The sequence below is a fragment of the Chiloscyllium plagiosum genome, unplaced genomic scaffold (assembly GCF_037043375.1).
Source record: "Chiloscyllium plagiosum isolate Xiang-an unplaced genomic scaffold, Cpla_swu_hap1 HiC_scaffold_3, whole genome shotgun sequence".
NCBI lineage: Eukaryota > Metazoa > Chordata > Chondrichthyes > Orectolobiformes > Hemiscylliidae > Chiloscyllium > Chiloscyllium plagiosum.
The window spans coordinates 21,890,239-21,912,636 of NW_028270141.1; the positions used below are offsets into that span (position 1 = coordinate 21,890,239).

The 22,398-nt window shown below is 38.8% G+C and overlaps 1 protein-coding gene across 8 annotated transcripts in view; it reads right to left on the reverse strand.

Moving 5' to 3' along the window:
• LOC122541537 (putative E3 ubiquitin-protein ligase RNF144A-A) overlaps positions 1–22,398 on the reverse strand; it is a 74,353-nt gene that overhangs the window by 11,800 nt on the left and 40,155 nt on the right. For all 8 annotated transcript variants that reach the window (XM_043678407.2, XM_043678399.2, XM_043678384.2 and 5 more), the window contains 5 exons: positions 20,359–20,505; positions 11,005–11,109; positions 10,642–10,702; positions 8,904–9,111; positions 6,560–6,710 (listed from right to left, as the gene is read on the reverse strand). In XM_043678407.2, coding sequence (XP_043534342.1) covers positions 6,560–6,710; positions 8,904–9,111; positions 10,642–10,702; positions 11,005–11,109; positions 20,359–20,493 — 660 coding nt within the window. In that variant the 5' untranslated portion in view covers positions 20,494–20,505. The remainder of the gene's footprint in view (positions 1–6,559; positions 6,711–8,903; positions 9,112–10,641; positions 10,703–11,004; positions 11,110–20,358; positions 20,506–22,398) is intronic.

Sequence of the window (22,398 nt, forward strand, 5' to 3'; positions counted from 1 at the left end):
CAATGATAAGCCAGTAACCCACAGGGCCTGGTATGAGTGGCGCTAAATGTGGCTTGATTAAAGTAAAAATCTCACAACACCAGGTTATAGGTCAGCAGGTTTATTTGGAAGTACAAACTTTCAGAGCGCTGCTCCTTCTTCAGGTAGCTAGTGGGTCAGAATCATAGGCCTCAGAAGTTATAATAAAAGATCAAAGTGTTATACAAATGATGTGATGTATTGATCAGTTGAATGATGCTTTGATCTTTTACTGTAACTTCTGTGGCCTATGAACCTGTCCCACTAGCTACCTGTAGTCAGGAGCAGTGCTCCGAAAGTTTGTACTTCCAAATAAACCTGTTGGACTATCACCTGGCGTTGTGTGATTTTTAACTTTGCCCACCCCAGTCCAACACTGGCACCTCCACATCATTTATTAATGTAGATTACCCTTAACTGTTCAGCAGGTAAATATATTGGATAAACAACAAGAAACCCTGTTGTTAAGTTCCTGGCATGTATTTGAATTCACTAAACTTTCCCAGGATGGCAAGACTGACATATGAAGAAAGAGTGGTTGGAGTGGATTTACACTAACTGAAATTTAGAAGTCATGATTCGGAGATGCCGGTGTTGGACTGGGGTGTACAAAGTTAAAAATCACACAACACCTGGTTATAGTCCAACAGGTTTAATTGGAAGCACACTAGCTTTCGGAGCATCGCTCCTTCATCAGGTGGTTGTGATCACAATCACCTGATGAAGGAGCGTCGCTCCGAAAGCTAGTGTGCTTCCAATTAAACCTGTTGGACTATAACCTGGTGTTGTGTGATTTTTAACTTTGAAATTTAGAAGAATCGTAGAAACATATAAAATCCTGATGCAACTGGACAGGCTAGATGCATGAAGAATGCTCCCAATGTTGGGAGAGTCCAGAACTAGCACTCTAGGAATAAGAGGTATGCCATTCAAGACTGAGATGAGGAAGAATTTCTTCCCTCAGAGAGTTGTGAACTTGTAGAATTCTCTAACACAGGATGCTGTAGAGGCAAGTTCATTAGATATATTCAAAAGAGAGCTGGACATGGCCTATTTGGTTAAAGAGTTCAAGGGGTGTGGAGAGAAAGAGGAAATGGGATACTGAGATTGCATGATCAGCCACAATCAAGCTGCAGGCTTGAAGGGCTGAATGGTCTACTCCCGCACCTATTTTCTTTGCTAGGTGTGTAACAGCACCACCCCCAACCTTGCTCTATCCTTTTGGCAGCAGGAATAGAAGAAAACTAGGCCTGACTCTCTAGAGTGCTATCGATTTGCTGGAAGATGTGGCCTGTGTGGACATTGTGATAGAGTTCTGCTTGCAGCTATCAGCATAACTACGAGCAAATTCCAATGAGCCATTGCAAGATGCCAGGGAATTCTAAATGTATGAGAGTCAAACTTAAAATCACTTGCATTTATAATACTGATCAGAGTCTCAGAGTGAAACTGAATTTCCACCAAGTAGCTTTGTTCTTCAAATTGCACTTATATTGCACAGATGCAAAATGACATGTTTTAAAATTTTCTAATACATGTAAAAGAAATTACTAAGAAAAAGAGCAGTGTACACCAACAAAACTGGTGACTGGTTTTATACTGTTTTTTTCTTTCAAAAATAATTTTCAGTAATTTTAAATCAGGTTACTTTTGGCTGGAATACTGAATGTTCTTATGAAAATACTTAGTTTTGCCAATAACCCATTTTCAAGCTCATTAATAAAACTTCAGCAAATCATTATTCTTGCATCTGCTTAAGCAATATTACTCAATGAAGAGAAAGGGAAATCACATGATACTTTTTATTATGCTGCAAAATTATTCTGGATTATTGAAAATTTTAATTTTAGGATTATACAAATGAATTTTTCCAAGAAATTTGGACTGTACATTACTCAAATCAATTTTGAGCACATTTTGAATCAATTTTGCCAAACTGCTTTCAAGGGGAAACATTCCACCTCATCACATTCAGCCTTGGGATACTGCTGCATAATATAAACTGTACTACTGGGTTCAGTGATTTAGTTATGAGATTGACAATAATGACAAAAATTAATTGAAATACCTACTTTAATACACAAAAGATGTAAGTTATTCAATCAAGACTTTTACCCAGAGACATTGATTTAAAATGGATGAAATTAGCTTTTTGTTTGTTTCTTCTACTATGCTAACATACTATGAAAATTACAATTTTACAAAAATGCTCCTCTATAAATAAAAAGTAGCAAATGTTGGAATGGCAATGAGAAAAAGGATTAAAATATGTATAGAAGCTTGACAAACAAAATGCACTGTTATGTTCTAATTGCAGAAAATGCTGAAGAAGGAAGGGAAAGAAATGTATGGAGGTCTTTAGATTCCAGACAAAACAGATTTGAAGATTTGGCAGATTTCTCTAATACTTGACATTTCTTACAACTTGGAAAAATGTCCAACCAACTAGAAGGCCAGCTCTTAAAATACAATTAGAGACAAAAAAAGAAACTGCAGATGCTGGAAACGAAGGGAGACAAGCAGGAGGCTGGAAGAACACAGCACACCAGGCAAAGTACCCCAACAAGGGTTGCTTATGGATGATTTGCTATTGTTTGAAAAGTATATAAGAAACATTGATCAGAACTTGAACCCTCTGAGTTGGTACTTCTTGCTTTTATACTAATATTACAACGCATTTACTGTGTTATACAATGAGTGGATAATGAAATAGAACAGAGTTTATCAAAGTCATATGATGTAACACCTACTAATATGACTCAACTGTACAGAATATCATGCCCTTAACTTAGCAAAACATCCTAATGCGCTTCACAGGACAACATGTGGCATATGTCATAACTATGTGAAAAGCAACATCTTTTAAAATGTCTACAGAGAGGCTAACGAAGATCTGACTGTTTTTACATAGTTATGATGTATAACCTAAGTGGAATTAGAATAGTTGATACAGTATAACTTTCTAAATATCCATAACCTCAAATATGAATAGGTTTGTTTGGTGGGAGAGTGGTGTTAATACTAAGTCCTTTTTGGGGTTTGTTGCTAATTTATGTAGTGTTAGAGAACTGAAATTTGTCATGATTTCAGCATACATTTCCAAACTACACACCTCAAATACCAGTAATTGGCCACAATTCCAGGCTAATCTCTGCAAAACACTTAACAAAAAGTAATGCCATCAAAATAAATGTTCCATTCTCTTACAAGTTGAATAGAATACAAGAACAAACAAAGAATTACAGAATTGTTACAGTATAGAAGGAGGTCATTAGAGAATTTGACTTATTGCCAATCTCCTGCCTATTCCCCTTGCACATTGATTCCATATTCAAAACACAAATGCTAAGATGCTCATATTAAAATGTTCATAAAAATTGTACTTCACAAATAAGAAGGTCACTGTCGAGTGATATATGCTGCCTTGGTAATATCATTAAGATAACTGCAGGCTGGAAATAATTTCATTATCTTCCTTTGGTGGATGACAGCATGTAACTAATAAACAAATTTAGAAACTGCCTTTAGAATATTCTATGCACAATTACCTCACTGTCTGGAAAGCAAGCTATTTATAACGGCTACATGTGGATTTTAGATTGCAGCACAGATAACTTCCAATCCCAGTGAAAAATGTGGAATGCTCAAGACTCTTCTGATGTGACCAAACCAATGTTTGCATTCCACACATTAACTATTTGTGTAACTATGACTGTGAATCATTTAAATTAATGACTAGATAGAGGAGCAAATGTGCATTGGGCAGACCAAATCTTAAACTTAAACTTTTCAACATTCAAAGCAGCACATGTGAAATCATGGGCAAGATTCCACTCCATTGTGATGCAGTGAATTTTGAACTGTGAGTAAAACATTCGTGTTAACAGAGTGCGTTGAAGTACATGACATTGCATATTTATTTTGGTATATTCATGTGGCCTGTATAAAGTCAAGTCTCTTGGCACAACCAATTAATAAGTGTGTAAATTTTCTTTTTACATTTTCCGATTTCAAAATCTGCAAAGACCAAAGAACAGTACTAAATATGGAAAGGCTGCTGCTCGGAAAATTAAGTCGTCCTTTGATTTTTTTTTAGCTCACTCAGCATGCAAGCATTTAGTTCTCTCATCAACAGTCTAACAGTCTCCAGAATGATTCCAGAGTGTTGGTTTTTATTTGCCAATTGTAAATAATTTGGTGACTAAAGATGGTACATTGCTGCATTACAGCTGGTATTTCTTACCAGCTACCTACAAATGCCAATGACAGCTTCAATTTACAGATACCTAAACAGAGGAAGTACTGCGGAGAATGAATAAGTAAAGATCACATGTTGGGTGAGCTCCATGGCTGTAAGGAGAAGATGTTCAAGTACAAATGTTTAGATTGCATTTATTTTAGAATTATTTTTCAGAAAACCATAAAAAGACATAACAATGTCTTTCTTTATTGGAAGTAATAAAGTGAATTTAAAAAAAAAGAAAAAAAAGACTATGATTTCAGCTGACTGGGGAGCAGGAAGATGTGGATCTTGTGACAGCTCCAAAACGTTTGTACAGATGCCTCTGTAGGTGGCTCAAACTCAAGCTGACATCAATTTGAAATGCATAATTTGGAAAAGTTATAGTTGCAAATGAAACAGTACTATTTATGATCTCTGGACTCATTAAAAAGTCAACTTGTAATCAATTTTCCCAAATCTAATTCTGTCATCATAAATAAAGCATTGCATCCTGCTTTTTAACAATAAAAGGATTTGCCAGCTCAGTGCTGATTCCATTAACTATGCAACATTATTATAAATATGCAGCCAACTAGCTGATCAGTGAAATGGGAATTGGGAAAAATTTAGAAATCTGCAAACTGACCAAAATATTGATAAAAAGGGAAGAAAAACAAAATGAGAGAAGTGACATAAAGCTAAAGGTAAGATCTTCTACAATAGCTAGAAAGGACAGTAACACCAGGTATACCAAAAAATAAAGGTTCAATTTGGTGAAGCTACCTTCAGCAGCATGGAATAGAGCTATGTGATCTCACAGACGTACCAGATCTCATCTCTGCAGTTCTGTGACATCCAATCATGAATGGACAACTAAACAACTCATTGGAGAACGAGACTTGACAAATATCCTCATCCTCAAATGATGGTGAAGTCAAGCTCAAAAGATGAAGTCCAAGTAACTTCACCCAGAATAAATTAGATTAGATTCCTTACAATATGGAACCAGGTCCTTTGGCCCAACAAGTCCACACGGACCCTCTAAAGAATAACCCACCCAGACCCATTTCCCTACCCTACATCTATCTCTGACTAATGCACCTAACACTATGGGCAATTTAACATGGCCAATTCACCTAACCTGCACATCTTTGGACTGTGGGAGGAAACCAGAGCAACCAGAGGAAACCTACACAGACATAGGGAGAATGTGCAAACTCCACACAGACAGTCGCCTGAGGTGGGAACCGAACCCGGGTCCCTGGCGCTGTGAGGCAGCAGTGCCAACCACTGAGCCACCATGCTGCTTCTGAGTGAACACATCATCTTGCTTCCTCCTGACAGCCTTCAGTCTTCTTCATACTTGAAAATGTACCAGAAATGGAGTGTGACCAAAGGGTTAATAATAGTGAGGAACTTCATGTAATTAGTATCAACAGTGATAAAATATTGGAGGAAATTAGGGAACTAAAAGAGGAAAAATCCTGAGGATGTAACTGATCACATCCTAGGATTCTAGATGAGATAGCTACAGAAGTGGTGGATTCATGAGTTCCCAAAACTCCCTAGATTTTAAAGCTATCCAAGCAGATTGGAAGCGAGCAAAAGAAACATCTCTACTTTGGAGAGGGAGGGGAAAAGAAATGGAACAATAGACCAATTATCCTGACATCAGTCAAAGAAAATGCTGGAATCATTATTAACGATGTTTCAACAATGCATTTAGAAATCATTGCATAATCAGACAAAATCAATATGGTTTTATAAAAGGAGATCATGTTTGCTGCATTTATTCTAGTTCTTTGAGGCTTTAGCTAATTGGGTCGATAAACAGGAGCCAGAAGATGTAGCAGACATGGATTTCCAAAGGACATTTGATAGTACGCCATATATGAGGCCAATATGCAAGTTAAGGGCCTAATGGGTTGCTTGTCATTATTAACATGATTGGAGGATTGTTAATAGATATAAGCCAGGCAGTGAAGTTAAATGTCATAGTTTCAAGTTGGCTGGCTGTAATTAGTGGAGTGACTCAAGGGTCACTGGGATGTTTTCCTAGTGAAGGATGCTACATTAATATATATCATTGTTGACGGGGTTGCTTTTGTAGTGACTCTTTTGCTAATTACATTGTTTACTATGCCATAATTGCATTTAAAACTAGCGCAGTTCAATCATACAAATGCATTTTAAATTGTGATGATCTCCCTCTAGAACCATCTTAAGTGTAAATATGATCTGAAATGCTTCAATGTGAACAATCATCCAATTCCTTGTTTTTTTTTTATAAGGTGAAATGAGTTTCTTCATTTCACTTACATCAAGTGATTCCAGACAATACCAGCAAAAGGCGTGCTTGCAGTTTTTGCACATCATCTGTGCACAGCCTTCGTCTCTTTCAATGTAGACTTTGCACTTTGGGCAACGTTTGATTGGAACATCGTCCTCCTCATCATTTTCAAAGAATGAGCTGGGTGGGGAACAAAACAACCATTTTGAGAAAAATCTGGTACCAATATCTTGAGCAACAGTGCAAAGGAACATACCAGACATACAATTACTCAAAAGCCACAACAGGTTTCTCCTGAAGTAATGATTAGATTAGATTAGATTCCCTACAGAGTGGAAACAGGCGCTTCGGCCGAACAAGTCCACACCCACCCTCTGAAGAGCAATCCACCCAACCCATTCCCTTATATTTCCCTCTGACTAATCCACATAACACTATGGGCAATTTAGCATGGCCAATTCACCTAACCTGCACATCTTTGGACTGTGGAAGGAAACTGGAGCACCTGGAGGAAACCCACGCAGACAGTTGCCTAAGTCGGAAATGAACCCGGGTCCCTAGCACTGTGAGGCAGCAGTGCTAACCACTGAGCCACCATGCCCCCTCTTCATTTGCCATCTGCATTCCAATAGCCATCCATCAAAAACCTATTAAATTGTATGTTTAATTTCGAAGGCATCTCAAATATCTTGGGGAAGTAAAACCCAACTAATCTAAGTGTTCAAACTATTGACACATATCTCTCATTATTCTGACTAGAGCAGGTGCCTCATTTGTTTGACAAATAAGAGATTTTAAAATTGGAACATCTGTTTGCTTCATTTTTTCTTGGCAAGGAGTTAAAATTCTTATCACCATTTTTCACATGACTTTGAACCATCTACTTGCTCAAGTAGATGGAAAGAGATCTCACGACACTGACTGAGGTGTTCTCCAATGTCCTGGCCAACATCACTTCTTCCTTAACCAACACCATCACTAACGGTTTAGAACTCCACAGAGGTTAATGACTTCAGAGTCTGATTCCACTCTTCCATGTTTTTTACCCATCTCCCATCCAGTCTTCGAATGACATGGGTTGCTTTTAGCAGAGTTACCCATTCTCACATATTCCTAGACCCAGTATCTCATTAGGTGGGTTGTATTCAGTAGCTCACCCACGTTCTCCTATATTTAACTCTAATTAGTCAGCTTTTCTTCTGTCCTGGCCTGCTAGCCAAAATCTCCTGATTTACCTATCCCTTTCAAATGTTTCTGGGCTCTATCTCCACCTGTCTCTCACATCTCTCTCAGCATAAACACCACACTTTGTTCTGGCTGCTAACAGTTCTAGTGGAGAGTCACCGGACCCCAAAACAATAATTCTGCTTTCTTCCCATATATGCTGTGATTTTCTGGCAATTTCTGGTTTTGTTTAATTGGGCATTTATTCAGTTTTAAAAAATTGTACGTGACAAATTAGCTTGTTATTGGCATGGTTGGCATGTGCTGCCCATCTCTGGCTAACCTTGAGCTGACTGTCCTTTGCAATGGCCTAGAGAGCAAATTAAGAGTCAATCACATTGCCGCTGTTCTGGAATTACATGTAGGCCAGACTCGGTAAGGACTGATTTCCTTTCCTGAAGGACATTAGTAAGTCAGATGAGTATTTAGGACAATTGACAATGGTTATAGATTTGCTGTTAGACTAGCTTATAATTCCAGGTTCTAAATTTAAACTTCCCCATCTTCAATGGTAGGATTAGAACTCATGTCTTCAGAAGGTTAACCGAGATCTCTGGACTACTAGTCCATCTGCTGTTTGTGGGATGCTTATGGATGTAAGTTATTGGCTGTATAGCATTTGAGTCATGCAGAAACTGTATTACAATACTGGACACATACAAGTCTTCATTCTTTACTCATGCAGTGGAACCCTTATTCTAGTGCTAGTGCTCCTGTTTTAATATTAAGAGTTTGAACTTGTGGGAACATTTAACATTCAGTAACACAAAGTATTGTTTCACCCCAGAAAAAGGCATTCAGGCTGTTGTTCCTTTGTTCAAGACTTAATACATCTCTAATGGGGGATCACTGACCAGAAACATTAACTTGATCTCTCTCCCCCTCTCCAACAACATTTAATATTTTAGCATTTTCTGTTTTTAATCCCAATATTGACTAACAGTTCCACTGCACTTAGCAAATATATGCCTGCTTGGAAGACCATCAATTAATGGCAACCTTATTGCCAGTTACTCTTATAAAGTTCAGAGTGGTACCAGGAATAATCCATTGCAGTTCTGAGGAACATCTTTAATAAACAGTGTGACATCACTCATCTGTTATGTAACAGCAAAGGTAGGACCTGCTGCCATTAAGCAAAAAGAGTACCTTGATTCACCAGGAAGAAATGAGGTAACAGGCAGGTTTTCTTGGCAAGCCTGCCCTGGATGCCAGTTCGCTTTGCAAAGGGAGCAAAACTCCAAGTTACAGGCTGCACACTGTACCAACTGGGGCTTCTGTAGTTCCTCCTTTAGTTGGCAGACAGACTGGCAAGTGGAGGATGGGCACCAGGTTCGGCATGGATCCAAAAGCACTTCTGAAAAATAAATAGCTTTCTAACCAATTTTATAAAGGAGGTAGAAACCCTAATACATGCCCTACGACAGATAGCTTCTAATAAGCTGATGCACCCACCTACAAACTATTCTGCCATCTTGTATTAAGATGAATCAATATCATTTTAATCCAAACAAAGAAAACAACTGTACTTACTAAGTGCCACATGAAAGATTATTGCAAAACAAAAATAAGATCACACACCGTTGGGGTAACATATTTGTACGGACAGAAGGTTGACTGGCTGGTAGAAAACAGCGTTTACATAAATGGGTCTTTTTCAAATTGGCAGAATGTGACAAGTGGTTTTCTGCATGAGTCTATACTGGGGTTTCAACTTTTTACAATTTATATCCAAGACCTAGATGCAGGGAATAAATATTACAAAAGATAAAGAATAAAATATGTAGTGAAAAGGATGAGGATGTAAATGCACATAGATGGTGAAGGGAGTGGGCAAGAATCTGGTAGATGGAGCAGCATAATGCAGGACAATGTGAAGTAGCTCTCTTTGCTAGAAAACATTAGAAAGCAGAGTATTACTTAAGTTGAAGATGACTGCAGATTCCAAGATGCACAAAGATTTATGTACACTGAGTCACAAGAAATTAAGATGCAGTTGGAAGTAATTACGACTAATGGAATGCTATCCTTCATTATGACAAAATTATTACAAGGATGTTCTTACACTAAAAAAGATACAGGGGTGCTTCACAAGGATTTTGGCAGGGTTGGAGTGATTCATCTGTGAGGAGAGACTAGATAGGCTGGGGCTGTTTCCTTTACAGCAGAGAAGGCTGAGGTTGCAGCAGGGGCAGGGGTGGTGGGGGAGACTTGATTTGAAGCATTCAAAGTGTTGAGGGGTGTAGATAGGGTAGACGGGGAATCAACCTTTCCTCATTATAGAGGGGTAAATAACTAGGGGCACAGTTTTAAAGTAAGGAGCAGGAGGTTCAGAGGGGATTTGGGGAAATTACCTTCCCCCCAGATGGTGGTGGTCAGTATCTAGGACTCACTGTCTAAAAGGGTGGCTGAGGTGGAAACCCTCACAACGTTTAAGAAATATTGAGATGAACACTTGATACGATATAGCATACAAGGATATGGGCCAATTGCTGGAAAATGGGATTAGAACAGATAGATGCTTGATGACCAGCATGGACAGAATCTGCCGAAAAGCCTCATTCTGTGCAGGAAAACTAAGACTCAAAAACCAGGAGCCACTGTTCAAAAATTGAGAATTGCCCTTTTCGGTCAGGGAATTTTTCTCTCAGAAGATCATGTAATCTTCGAACACTGTTTCAGAAGGTAGTGCATATAGAGTCATTAAATATTTTTAAAGTGAAAGTAAATATATTTGTGTCAAGCAAGAGAATCAAAGGTTAGTCGGGGAGGATAGATGAGATTGAATTCAAAACAGCACCAGATCAGCAAAGATCTTATTGAATGGTGTAGCACACTCAAAAGGGCTGAATGGCCTATGTCTGTTTGCATAACATAATTCACTTGCCTTTTTCAAACTGCAATCTTTTATACCTCTGCATAAGTTCTGCTGCAACAACACATTCAATCTGTTGGAAAGATGAAGAGTGAAATACTGTTAAGTGCAAAAATGATCATATTTCAAGCCTCATCATCAATGAAATAATGCACAAATGAGCGTATGATTCAAAATATCTTTCGTTCTAATTTTACTTCCAGGTCATGTTTACATCAAGTACATTTAAAATGATAAAGCTCACTGGATTATTGTTATACAAAAAGTTGGAAGTCAAAGCTACAAATGTTGAGTGTACAAACACATGCAGAGAGTAAACGAGACAGTAATTGCAGTTATGTTGTCAATTAATCACTACAAAGATACATCTTTTACCTCATTTTCCTGTAGATGACCTCTCTTTGGGCAAGCAGCATCGGGGCAGCTTATTGAGGATTCCAGGCCCTCTTTAATTAAAAGTTCCACGTATTGTTTCAGACACTGTTGGCAAAACAGAGCAAAGTAACAAAACTCTTCTGCCCCAGGATTTATACATCTTCCCACATATGACTCTCTCTCTGTCTCTCTCTCTGCCCACCCCTGCACTGCCTATGTACACCTCCTCCCACTCTGTCTGAATCCAAAGTTTTAAAAGAAGGAAAATTTCTCATAATTTTAAGTAAAAACACCTTGTGCCCATTGTCAGGTCAAGGTTTACTCTGAGAGACTATCAGTCCAAAATGGATAGTACCAAGGCAACATTAGTTTAAGTGACGCAAGACCTATTATGCTAGTTTTTCAAGCGAGATTGGCAATTATCAACTGTGCTCTGCTAAACTCGAGCACTCTTGCTGCTGGATTAAAAACTGCCCAAAGATTCTTCCATCAACAAAATTAGGAGAACTTTACTCTGACAGTCTGGGCTGGATTTAAAATGACTCAGAAGTCTTGTGTTTTCCACAAAACACTCCACAGCCAATCTATTCACTGCTGAGGGACTGACCATATTTTCTGTAGTCATGATTTGGAGACGCCGGTGTTGGACTGGGGTGGACAAAGTTAAAAATCACACAACACCAGGTCTCTCCACCCTTCAGGCTCTCTGCCTGTATTCCTGATGAAGGGCTTTTGCCTGAAACGTCGATTTTACTGCTCCTCGGATGCTGCCTGAACTGCTGTGCTTTTCCAGCACCACTCTAATCTAGACTCTGATTTCCAGCATCTGCAGTCATTGTTTTTACCCAGGTTATAGTTCAACAGGTTTAATTGAAAGCACTAGCTTTCGGAGCGCCGCTCCTTCAACCATCTGATGATGGAGCGTCGCTCCGATAGCTAGTGCTTCCAATTAAACCCGTTGAACTATAACCTGGTGTTGTGTGATTTTTAATATTTTCTGTAGGAAGTATGGCAACTAATTTGTTCATAGCATGAAGTTGCTATTAATAAAGGATTAAATGGCTAGACAATTTGTTTTAGCCGATGAAGATTGAGGAATAAAAATTGTTCAGGGCACCAGGGAGAACTCCCCTGCTCCTTGAAATCATATCCTGGGATCATTCAAATCCACCCTGAAGTACAGATACTTAATGTCACATCTGAAAGAACACTGCATTTTTGGAGATTATGTCAGTATGGTGCTGAAATACCACCTTGGGTATTGGACTCTAAGCTGAAGATTAGGACTGGAGTCAGGAGGCAATGGTGGTAAACTGTGGAAACCTAATCCCTAACTGATCACACCTCCCTTCAAAAATAATTCACAAGTAGTTTCCCGTACTCTGTAAGTCAGAAGCTAACATAAACAAAGGCACAACCACATTCGTTAGCAATAATATGAGTGAAAACTCTGAAATTTCGCTCAACACTAAGCAACTATACCAATCTTCAATGTGTGGCACAGCCCTGCCACATGCCCAGTTGAAGGTAACAACTGGCCTAAAAGATACACCATTGACAAATAAATTTGATTAGAAATATTTCACTCCTGAACAACTCAAGAGATATGAAACTGAGCCAAACCAATTCAAGTCAAACAAGGTTTGATCTCTTGTTTATGAGAAATTAACTTGTTCTCAACACAGAGTCCTACGATACAAACAATGGTCTCAGCATCCTACGAATTAAGGAGCAGAGGATAAATCCAGGATATTTTAATCAGATATAGAGAAACTTCTCCTCCCTTCAGGTGAAACAGTGATTCTTATATATCTTCTTTTATTCAGTGCACTCAGAGCAAATACTATACAGGTTCCACTGCATTGAGGGGACCAAATGGACCGGTGACAATTTTGCATAACACCTCCATTCATGACCCAGAGCTTCTGGTCATCTCCATCTCTTTCCTTGCCTCTGTACTCCCTTAAAACCTGTCACGTCTTTAACTTTTCTCAGATCCAATGAAAGACCGTCTGCTTGAAACACTAACTTGGTTTCTCTCCATGGATGAGACTATTACCAGCATTTTTGATTTTTATTCTAAAAGCCAGGTTTTCTGCTTTATCACAAACCATCCTAGAAGAATAATAATTCAATATTCTAATTTCAAGATAACAAATGGCTACTTTAACCAAATGACCATTTTGATGTATATGGAATGGCTTCCCACCAACACCTGAAGATGCTCCAACAAGAGCTCCTCTGCTTTTTCTGTTTCCTTCTCTTTCTTTCGTCCTATGGATCTGGTGGCGTGTCGTGGCCTGGTCTCCTTGAGGGTCTCAGCTTGGTGTCTTGGCGGTATGTCAGCGGGTCTCTCAGTGGCTCATGGTGGTGTCTCGGCTTGGTGTGTGAGTGAGTACTACCTGGGTATGCTCCAGAGACAGCAGGGGAAATCGGAGAGGTGGCAGTTCCAGCAGCAGCGACGGTATCTATGGTGATGGCTCCCAGAACAGAGAGCTGAAGTCTCTTGGAGAGCAAGACAAGCGGAGGACTCATCAGAGACTGGTGAACTTTTAATTTATCCCTTTATTTTCCCAGTTTAAATGACAAAATATGTCAATATAATCTATAACCTATTTCTTTATTTTTCTACTATTCTATGAAGTAATGCTTAACTTATTAACTCTTGTTTCTGTTACTACATTGTACATAAGCTTTTTTTGTACCTAGGCACTTGGTGACCTAAGATGGTGCCATGTGTGGTGAAATTATTCCCTTTTCACTGTATTCCTGTACTCCTGTAAATAAAATCTTTTAAAAAATAACAGAAGGATACTTCATATGCAGCAGTCAGCTTCTGACTTCCAAAAGGTAAAGAGATGGAAGGGTTTACTTCATGTATCACATCATTATAAATTCCTGTCTTGAGTTAGTCCAAGAGAACTAGGTGAGTATCTGCAATGTTAAACGTTTTGCAACAGGTAATGAGGATTTGGGAAGACTTGATAAGCAAATTAAGGGGTGAATTTCTGGTCCAATATTGTTGAGCAGTACAGTAGATAATATTTAAAATAGTGTTCACAGTGGAAAGGAAAGTACAGATATTCAAATTACAGAGAAAACAATTCTCATACACTATCAAAAGGAGGCAAGTACAGGTGGATAGATAGATAGATAGATCCCTACAGTATGGAAACAGGCCCTTCGGTCCAACAAGTCCACGCCAACCCGGAAGAGTATCCCACCCAAACCCATTCCCCTACATTTACCCTGACTGATGCACCTAACTTACACATCCCTGATCACTATGGGGCAACTTAGCATGGCCAATCCATCTAACCTGCACATCTTTGGATTTAGGACAGCTTACTGTGTAAAACCAATCTAAATTCCACACTGGTTGGTTCTCTTTCAAAAGAATCATTATTTATAGAAATGGTGAACCCAGAAGGCAAGAAGCTTAAAACCAATGGCACAAGAAATCCATGCAACTAATCTGAGAATCATCACATTTCTGAGATCTACAGCTAGTGGAGATGGTTATTGTCTGAAAACTGATCAAGCCTATGGAAGGTGATGGATGTAATTTCACCAAATGTGGATTCAATAGGAAGATAATGGAAACCAAAGTTAAGAACCACAGACAAACTGCAAAATTATGGATAGACTCTCAGAAGAATCCAATCTGCCTAGTTCCACAGGCTTCTACACACAAGAGGCTCCATGACCCTAACTGCCAGACTAGCACAATGAGTGCCTAATCTCCAAGAAATAACTGGGAAGATAGAAAGTGCCATCTGTTTTTGTGGTAGAAAGTTTAGCTTTTTTTTTGAAAAAGGTTTCCGTATACTGTATTTCAAACAGTGAACAAATAATTGAATATTACACCTTCTTGGATGATGGTATAAGATTCCTAATTAGTACTCAGCTTTAAACTGAATGAAAATGGGGAGTTTATATTAATTCTATGAACTTAGATCAGAACTTTTGCTTTTGTATTTGTGTATTATCCCTCAGTCAATGAGAGGGAGATGTGAAAGAATTGGTCTGAGCAACTTGGAGAAACTGATAGTCAGCCAGAAGTCACACATAATCCAGTCATTTATCTGCTCTTACATGAAGAGGACCTCTTGGACAATATACCAGGATTGCAACTAGCATAATGTAATACATCCCATAAGTGGGAGAAAATTGACAAACTCTGGAGTAACAAAGAAAGAATGAAAGTTTAATAGCCAAATTCTCTAAAAGGAGTCTTCTGATTTAAATAAGGACATAAAATGGGAAATGGCCCACAAATGAATATTTAGTCCATTTACAGGGAATTATACACATTATGTTTTTTTTTTGAGGGGGTGGATAAGGGGCATGGTTCCTGATCAATAAGAGTGAGCGGGCTCAGCTGTTACACATGGCAAGAAGCTAGTTAAAGAGCTTCTAAAGGAAATACGGATCTGAGTTTGAGAATTATACAGTCTGATAATCTTTACAGATTTTGGCTGATGAAAGATTAATCTGGCTGGACCACATGCTCACTCACATTCTTGGGATTGACTATTGCAGGGAAGGTGTATTCTTATCTCACCAATACTTCATCCTTAATTTTTGCACTCATTTATGTTAGCACCCATGGTCTTTACCAACAAAAATGTGGCTCTTTACACTTTCAACCGTGGAGCCATGCAGACATTAGCTGGCTTCACCTTGTTAAGAATGGGATTTTAACAGTACCTTACCATCTGAGCTAGGACAGACAATCCACCAGTGATTCCATTTTTAATCATTATCCAGACTTTTCTGCATAAAGGACAATTTGTTGGATTCAGCTGTGATGACTCCAAGGCCTATTCAGCATTCTAACACTGACACTTCTAAGGACAGTTGCTTTTGGTGAGGTACTGTCAGCACCAGTGGAACTGGACTCCAACACGTCTGTGTTTTTTAAAGACAGCACAAAACTCTGAAGGGAAACAAAAGTTGTGCTGTAGCTACCAAATACAACAGATTCGTATAAATTGTTGGAGCAATTCACCTTCAGAGAATTCCAGAAAAAATGAAAGCTTGGTCAACTATTTTAGATTAGATTAATTACAGTGTGGAACAGGCCCTTCGGCCCAACAAGTCCACACCGACCCGCCGAAGCGCAACCCTCCCAGACCCATTCGCCTACATTTACCCCTTCACCTAACACTACGGGCAATTTAGCATGGCCAATTCACCTAACCTGCACATTTTTGGATTGTGGGAGGAAACCGGAGCACCCGGAGGAAACCCACGCAGACACAGGGAAAATGTGCAAACTCCACACAGAGAGTCGCCTGAGGCAGGAATTGAACCCAGGTCTCAGGTGCTGTGAGGCAGCAGTGCTAACCACTGTGCCACCGTGCCGCCCCGTGTGACTCAGAAAATGGTAATCCCTTACAGCATATATTTTAGGCTTCAGTAATCAATGACAATTGAGACACCAGCTATACCAGCTTGTGGAGCCAGAGCATATGGAGACAAATGTACCAAATTTACACTTGCACCTTACAACATCTGCTATTTGATGTAGTGTAATGACACTGCTTATTACTGAATTATACCCAGCGGAAGGTTTGTGCGCTAATTTCTGTTGATTAAAAAAAGCTGTCTGGTCAGCTTAGTAACACATAACTGCTCAATAGTCATAAACTAAATATCAAAATGTCTCTATGTCATTTGTTGCTGAAGTTGGGAGAAGTTCTGTGTAGGATAGCACCATTGAGCACATGTTATTATCTGATGTGGACAGGTTGAAGTATCAGCCTACCCAACTAGGACAGAATGGCAGATAATGGCAAATTCCATCAACTAATTTGCTTTTGATTTTTCTATCTGTGATATCCTATGTTGACATCACCAGGCTACAACTCGAATTCAGGAGGCTGCTAATGTCATCTACTGACTTATACAATACTAGCAATCGAGACTCCTATTGCTGGAGTCTGGGAATTTTGTTGCTCTAAGTGCTATAATATTGCAGATCCAATCAGACTTCAGTTTGTAGATTTTAGTTTTGTTGCTGCTACACTAATCTGGGAGCATCAATTTGGCTTAAAGGACATAATGCATCTAACGTTAAACTTTGATCCAATAAATATCTTTAAGCATAGATGAGAAGGAGCACAAAATAGAATCATTGGTGAAGGTGGAATACTACAAATATATGTTCAATGTACACTCCATACTCTTGAATCATTGATTCCACTCAATTCTTCTTTCTGTATATAGCAGTTGTCATCATTTAGTCATGTCGTCCTTACTTTATATATCATGTTTCAATCTGTTCTTACTTGCCCAATCAGGAGTGAGCAAGAATTTTAAGCATATCTTACAAACTTAAAATGATTGATCCCAAGGCAATTTCAGGAATTTTTAGAAAACAGAACTATCTTCTCAGTTGAAAGTTTAATAATTCAGTGTGTTTGAACAGGAAATAGCTTAATTATTTTTCTTCATGGCATTGATTAATGATAAGGACTTTGTCTCTTATATTTGGTTCCATCTCTGTGTCCATAGAATTATTTAAAGAAAGACTTGTATTTATATTCATGTCCACTTGACATCCCAAACTGCTTTGCAGCCAATGAAGTTCATGAAGTGTAGTCACTCTGAAGTCTCCATTAATAGCCATGCCAAAGTGATCATGTAATCTGATTGCAATGTTGACTGAAGTATAAATATTGGTCAGAACACTGGGATAATCTTACACTGCTCTTCAAAATAATACCATGGGATTTTATGTCCTCTTGAAATGCCATTTGGGGCTGTCGTTTGATATTGCACCTAAAAGACAGCAGCTCAGAGTACAGCCCTCCCTTTGTGCTGCTTTGAGTGTGAATATTTTCTAATCAACCTGTTCCACACCACTGGAGCAGATGAAACTTGAACCTGGGCCTCCTCGCTCAGAGATAAGGTCACTATGACTGCACTAAACTGGAGATCATTGGAGTATAAGCTGAGATTGTTGCACTCATTTCCTGGCATGAGATTCAAACCCACATCCTACTGATTCAGATGTGAGTATGCTATCAAGGTAGTTGAAATATTTGACCTCTATCCCACTTGACTTCATGCATACTATTCCGATATTCCAGTCTTGCTGCAATAGCTTTTGCCATTTACCCAGCAATACAGAACATAAACACTGTTCACATTTCAGAGAAACTCATTGGAATGTCCACAGATACCTAACAGACCATGCAATACCTCAATTCCTGAGTAAAAACTGTGATGAAGAAGCAAGCAAAAGGTGAAGGACAATAAAACATTGACTCACTAAACCTCATTCCTCAGTCACCAATTGTATTTCAAAAATATGTTATGCCTTGGAATTTGAGTGCTACTTGGTGGATTATTCCAAATCTTTATAGGTCTTTGGAATGAAACTTTTGTCTTGTAATGATAGTTTTACATTCACTTTTCATCAGTTTACATTTATCTTGGTTTGTCTTGTCTTGAAACAATATTCTGGGCTCACCTTTTGTTTTTATGCACAAAGCTTAGGCCATTTTGAGAAAACTGGGTTCTACATAGTCTGGCAATTTAGCAGAGAACATTCCAAGTATTTGAACTGAAAATATCTGTTCATAAATTACATAATTTTAAAGGAGGTGCAGAAACAGACAGGTCTGTGAGGTTACAGACAAAGTCTTTAAAAGCTGACCAGAGCAAATAGAACATACATATTTTTGACCAAATGTTCAGTCATCTCACCTTACATCTCATTATACTGTTCAGTATTATGTTTTATTCTATAATGATAAATTATATTGAAGATTGTCATTGTACACAGTTGCCTTAATTCTTTCCTTGTTACATTTTAATTTTCTTTGCACCCTCATCAATGTCCTGTTTTATTCCTAGGGTCCACAACCTGTGATTCCTGAACACTAATTCCATAAACCCGTGATGATTTGCATAAAGAGAGAGAGAGAGAGAGAGAGAGAGAGAGAGCCCTTTACATTGAGTTGACAGACTCAATAATGTCACAGAAACACAAATAGAAATCAAGTGTTTTTCATACTGAACTAGTTAGATTAAGAACAACAGCATTGATATAACAGCTCTTACTCATCCCAGTCAAAAGATAAGGAGTTCGTAAAAACTAGATGAAATCTCACATTGTTAAACTCTCTTCAACTAAAGCAATAGTGCACCAGCAAGACATTCTCAAAGTCCTGCTTCACTGAGTCATGAAGTCATAGAGATGTACAGCATGGAAACAGACCCTTTGGTCCAACACACCCATGCCGATCAGATGTCCTATTTAAATCTATTCCCATTTGCCAGAAATTGGCCTACATCCCTCTAAACTCTTCCTGTTCATATACCCATCCAGATGCCTTTTAAATGTTGTAATTGTACCTGCCTCTCCGACTTCCTCTGGCAGCTCATTCCATACAAGCATCACCCTCTGAGTGAAAGGTTTGCCCCTTAGGTCACTTTTAAAACTTTCTCCTCTCACCTTAAACCTACACCCTCTAGTTTTGGACTCCCCCACCCCAGGGAAAAGGCCTTGCCTATTTAAGCTATCCACACCCCTCATGATTTTATAAATTTTTATTCGGTCACCTCTCAGCTCCAACAATAATAACCCCAGCCTATTCAGCTCAAACTCTTCAACCCTGGCAACATCTTTGTTAATCTTTTCTGAACCCTTTCAAGTTTCACAACATGCTTCCTGATCCTACTGGATCAGAAAAAGCTTAAGTAAAATTATTCAAGGTGACATTTTTCAATTTGTGCTAAGTTGAGTAAAGGTATGGAAAAATGGTTTAAATTAAAATACAATTCGGTGCTTGACCTAGTAACATTTGATTTGATTGCTGGAACTAACAACATTCATCCTGACTTCTTCTAGATTATTTAAGACAATGTTTTGAAAAGTTCTGCTCCATTAATGAAACCTCAAGTCGATTCCAACTAATTCAAAAGGTACATTTAAAAAAAGACTGATATAGGTGCTATTAGCTAGGACAGCATTTATTGCCGAACCCTAACTGCCCAGAAGGTAGTTAAGAGTCTAACATATTGCTGTGGGTCTGAAGTCAGATAAAGGCCAGGTCATGTTCCTTCCCTAAACAGCATAAGTTAATCAGATAGATTTCCAACAATTGGCAATGGTTTCATGATAATCATGAGACCCTTAATTCCAGATTTTTATTGAATTCCAATTGTACCATCTGCTATGTTGGGAATCAAACCCAGATTCCGCAAAGATCATTTGGGTTTTTAGATTAATAGATTAGCGATACCACCTCTCAGCCTTATCCTTACCTCCCCTTATCCATAAATTTAAAACTAAATTGAAATTATGCAAAAACCAAAGCGAGAAAACAAAATTATACCAACCAGGGTACAGAATACACATTGACATTGTGATAACGTTGTCATTTGCTCCAATGGGTATTCCCCAAGGCACAATTTACAAGACACAAGGGGATCCAGTGCCAGGTCCCAGGTAGGCCTATATCTTGCTGTTGTCATTCTAAGCCGAATCTGGAAGACAGAAAAAAAAAGTGAATTATCTGCAATTTAGACAACTTAATTGACAATGGCTTTCCACTAACAAACAAAGAGGAAAGGAAAGCACATTAACAAGATCAGTAATGGGATACTGACAGTCTGATAGCAATCAATCATATTAACAGCTGTTTTATCTGAATGCTTTTGTAGTGCAGTTTACATAATGCGATGTGGCAGATAAAAGCTGTATTTATTATTTTGTAGCTTTCATGCCATTTTGAGCTAAATTATCCCACTTTCAAAAGAAATTGATTACTTCAAATAATTGGCGAGTGTGCAACAATTTCACGGTGCTGTGAATCAAGCAACTTCCCTTTTTTGAAATCCTACCATGGGATCGTGCACCACAGAAGGAATTCATTCAGCAAATTATTCACGTGCCAGCTCTTTGAAAGAGTGATCCATTTATTTCCATGATGCCTGCTCTTTTCCCATAGCCCTACAAATTTCTCCCTTTAAATTATTTATCCAAGTCTTCTTTTGTCAGTGTGACAAAATGTGCACAATAACTAACTATGTCAAAATAACTAACTATGCCATCTTATCTGTGGTTCTTCTGTCAATTGTCACAATCTATGTCCTCTCTGACTGGCCCTAATGCTAGTGAGAACAGTTTTCCCTTACTTACTCCTGTTAAAATTCTGCATAAGTATTGAATACCTTTGTTAAGTCGCTAACCACACCTTCTCTGTTCCAAGGAGAAAGGCCCGGCATCTCCAGCTTCACCACAGAACTTAAATATCCCATTCCCTGGAATGACTTCAATAAATCTTCTCATCTTTTCCAAAGCCTGGACATTCTACCTAACGTGCTCAGAATTGGGCACAAAAGGGCAGTTGAACCCTTGATACTGTTGTTTATCGGTTTAGCACAGGATCCTCACTACTGTATAGGACCTTGCTTTTCCCAACTGGGTGAAATAGATAGAATGGAAAGTGAGTGGTTCGCTCCCCTCCCAGCCTGACATCTCAAATCAAGTGCTCAGCTACCAATCGGATGTGCAACGAGGGGCTCCACACCCTATTGGGCAACTAAACTGACACAGCAGAGGGATTATACAATGAAAAGGAACACAATCATGGCTATAAATATAAAGGCCCCCGCCACCCCACCTCTCTGAATCTGCCTACATTTTCTGTTAAAGGTTTGAAGAAGCAAAAAAGGGAATGAACCCAAAAATGATACAAATGCTGCCTTCATCAGCAGTCTTTGCTGCTACATGCAGCCATGGTCTCAGTGGCAGACCTTGCCCTTCTCTGACTGGTGTGTTGATGGTGTGTCATATTGTCGTGGTTGTGGGTATGTTTGTCAAGCTGGAAAGCTTCGAGGAGAAAGTGAGGACTGCAGATGCTGGAGATCAGAGCTGAAAATGTGTTGCTGGAAAAGCGCAGCAGGTCCGGCAGCATCCAAGGAACAAGAGAATCGACGTTTCGGGCATAGCTGACTTGCAGACGTTTCATCTCCTGTCTAGGTGTGTCATATTGCTGAGCTAAAGTCATGGCTGTATTTCATGTTTGGGATTGTTTAATATTCAATCTATGTTTGATACTTCCACTGTCAGTCTGTGCCCTGATGGCCAATTCATTTAGTTCAAATTGGGAGCATTGAAAGAAGTGGAAATTACAATTAGCCTCTCTATCTCAGGTAAGGTTAAACAACGAGACTGTATTGAAAATTATTAGGGATTTTGAGAGGGTAATGCAAGAACAAAAACCACCAGGTATTTAATCAGTACCTAAAAGCATAAATAAAATAACTTTTTTTCTGTACTTTTTCTGATAGTTTCAGATACTACCTAAATTGTGGTGCTCATAATCGGGTATAATATTCCATCCGAGGTGGATCCATATAAAAGGTTCACCATCA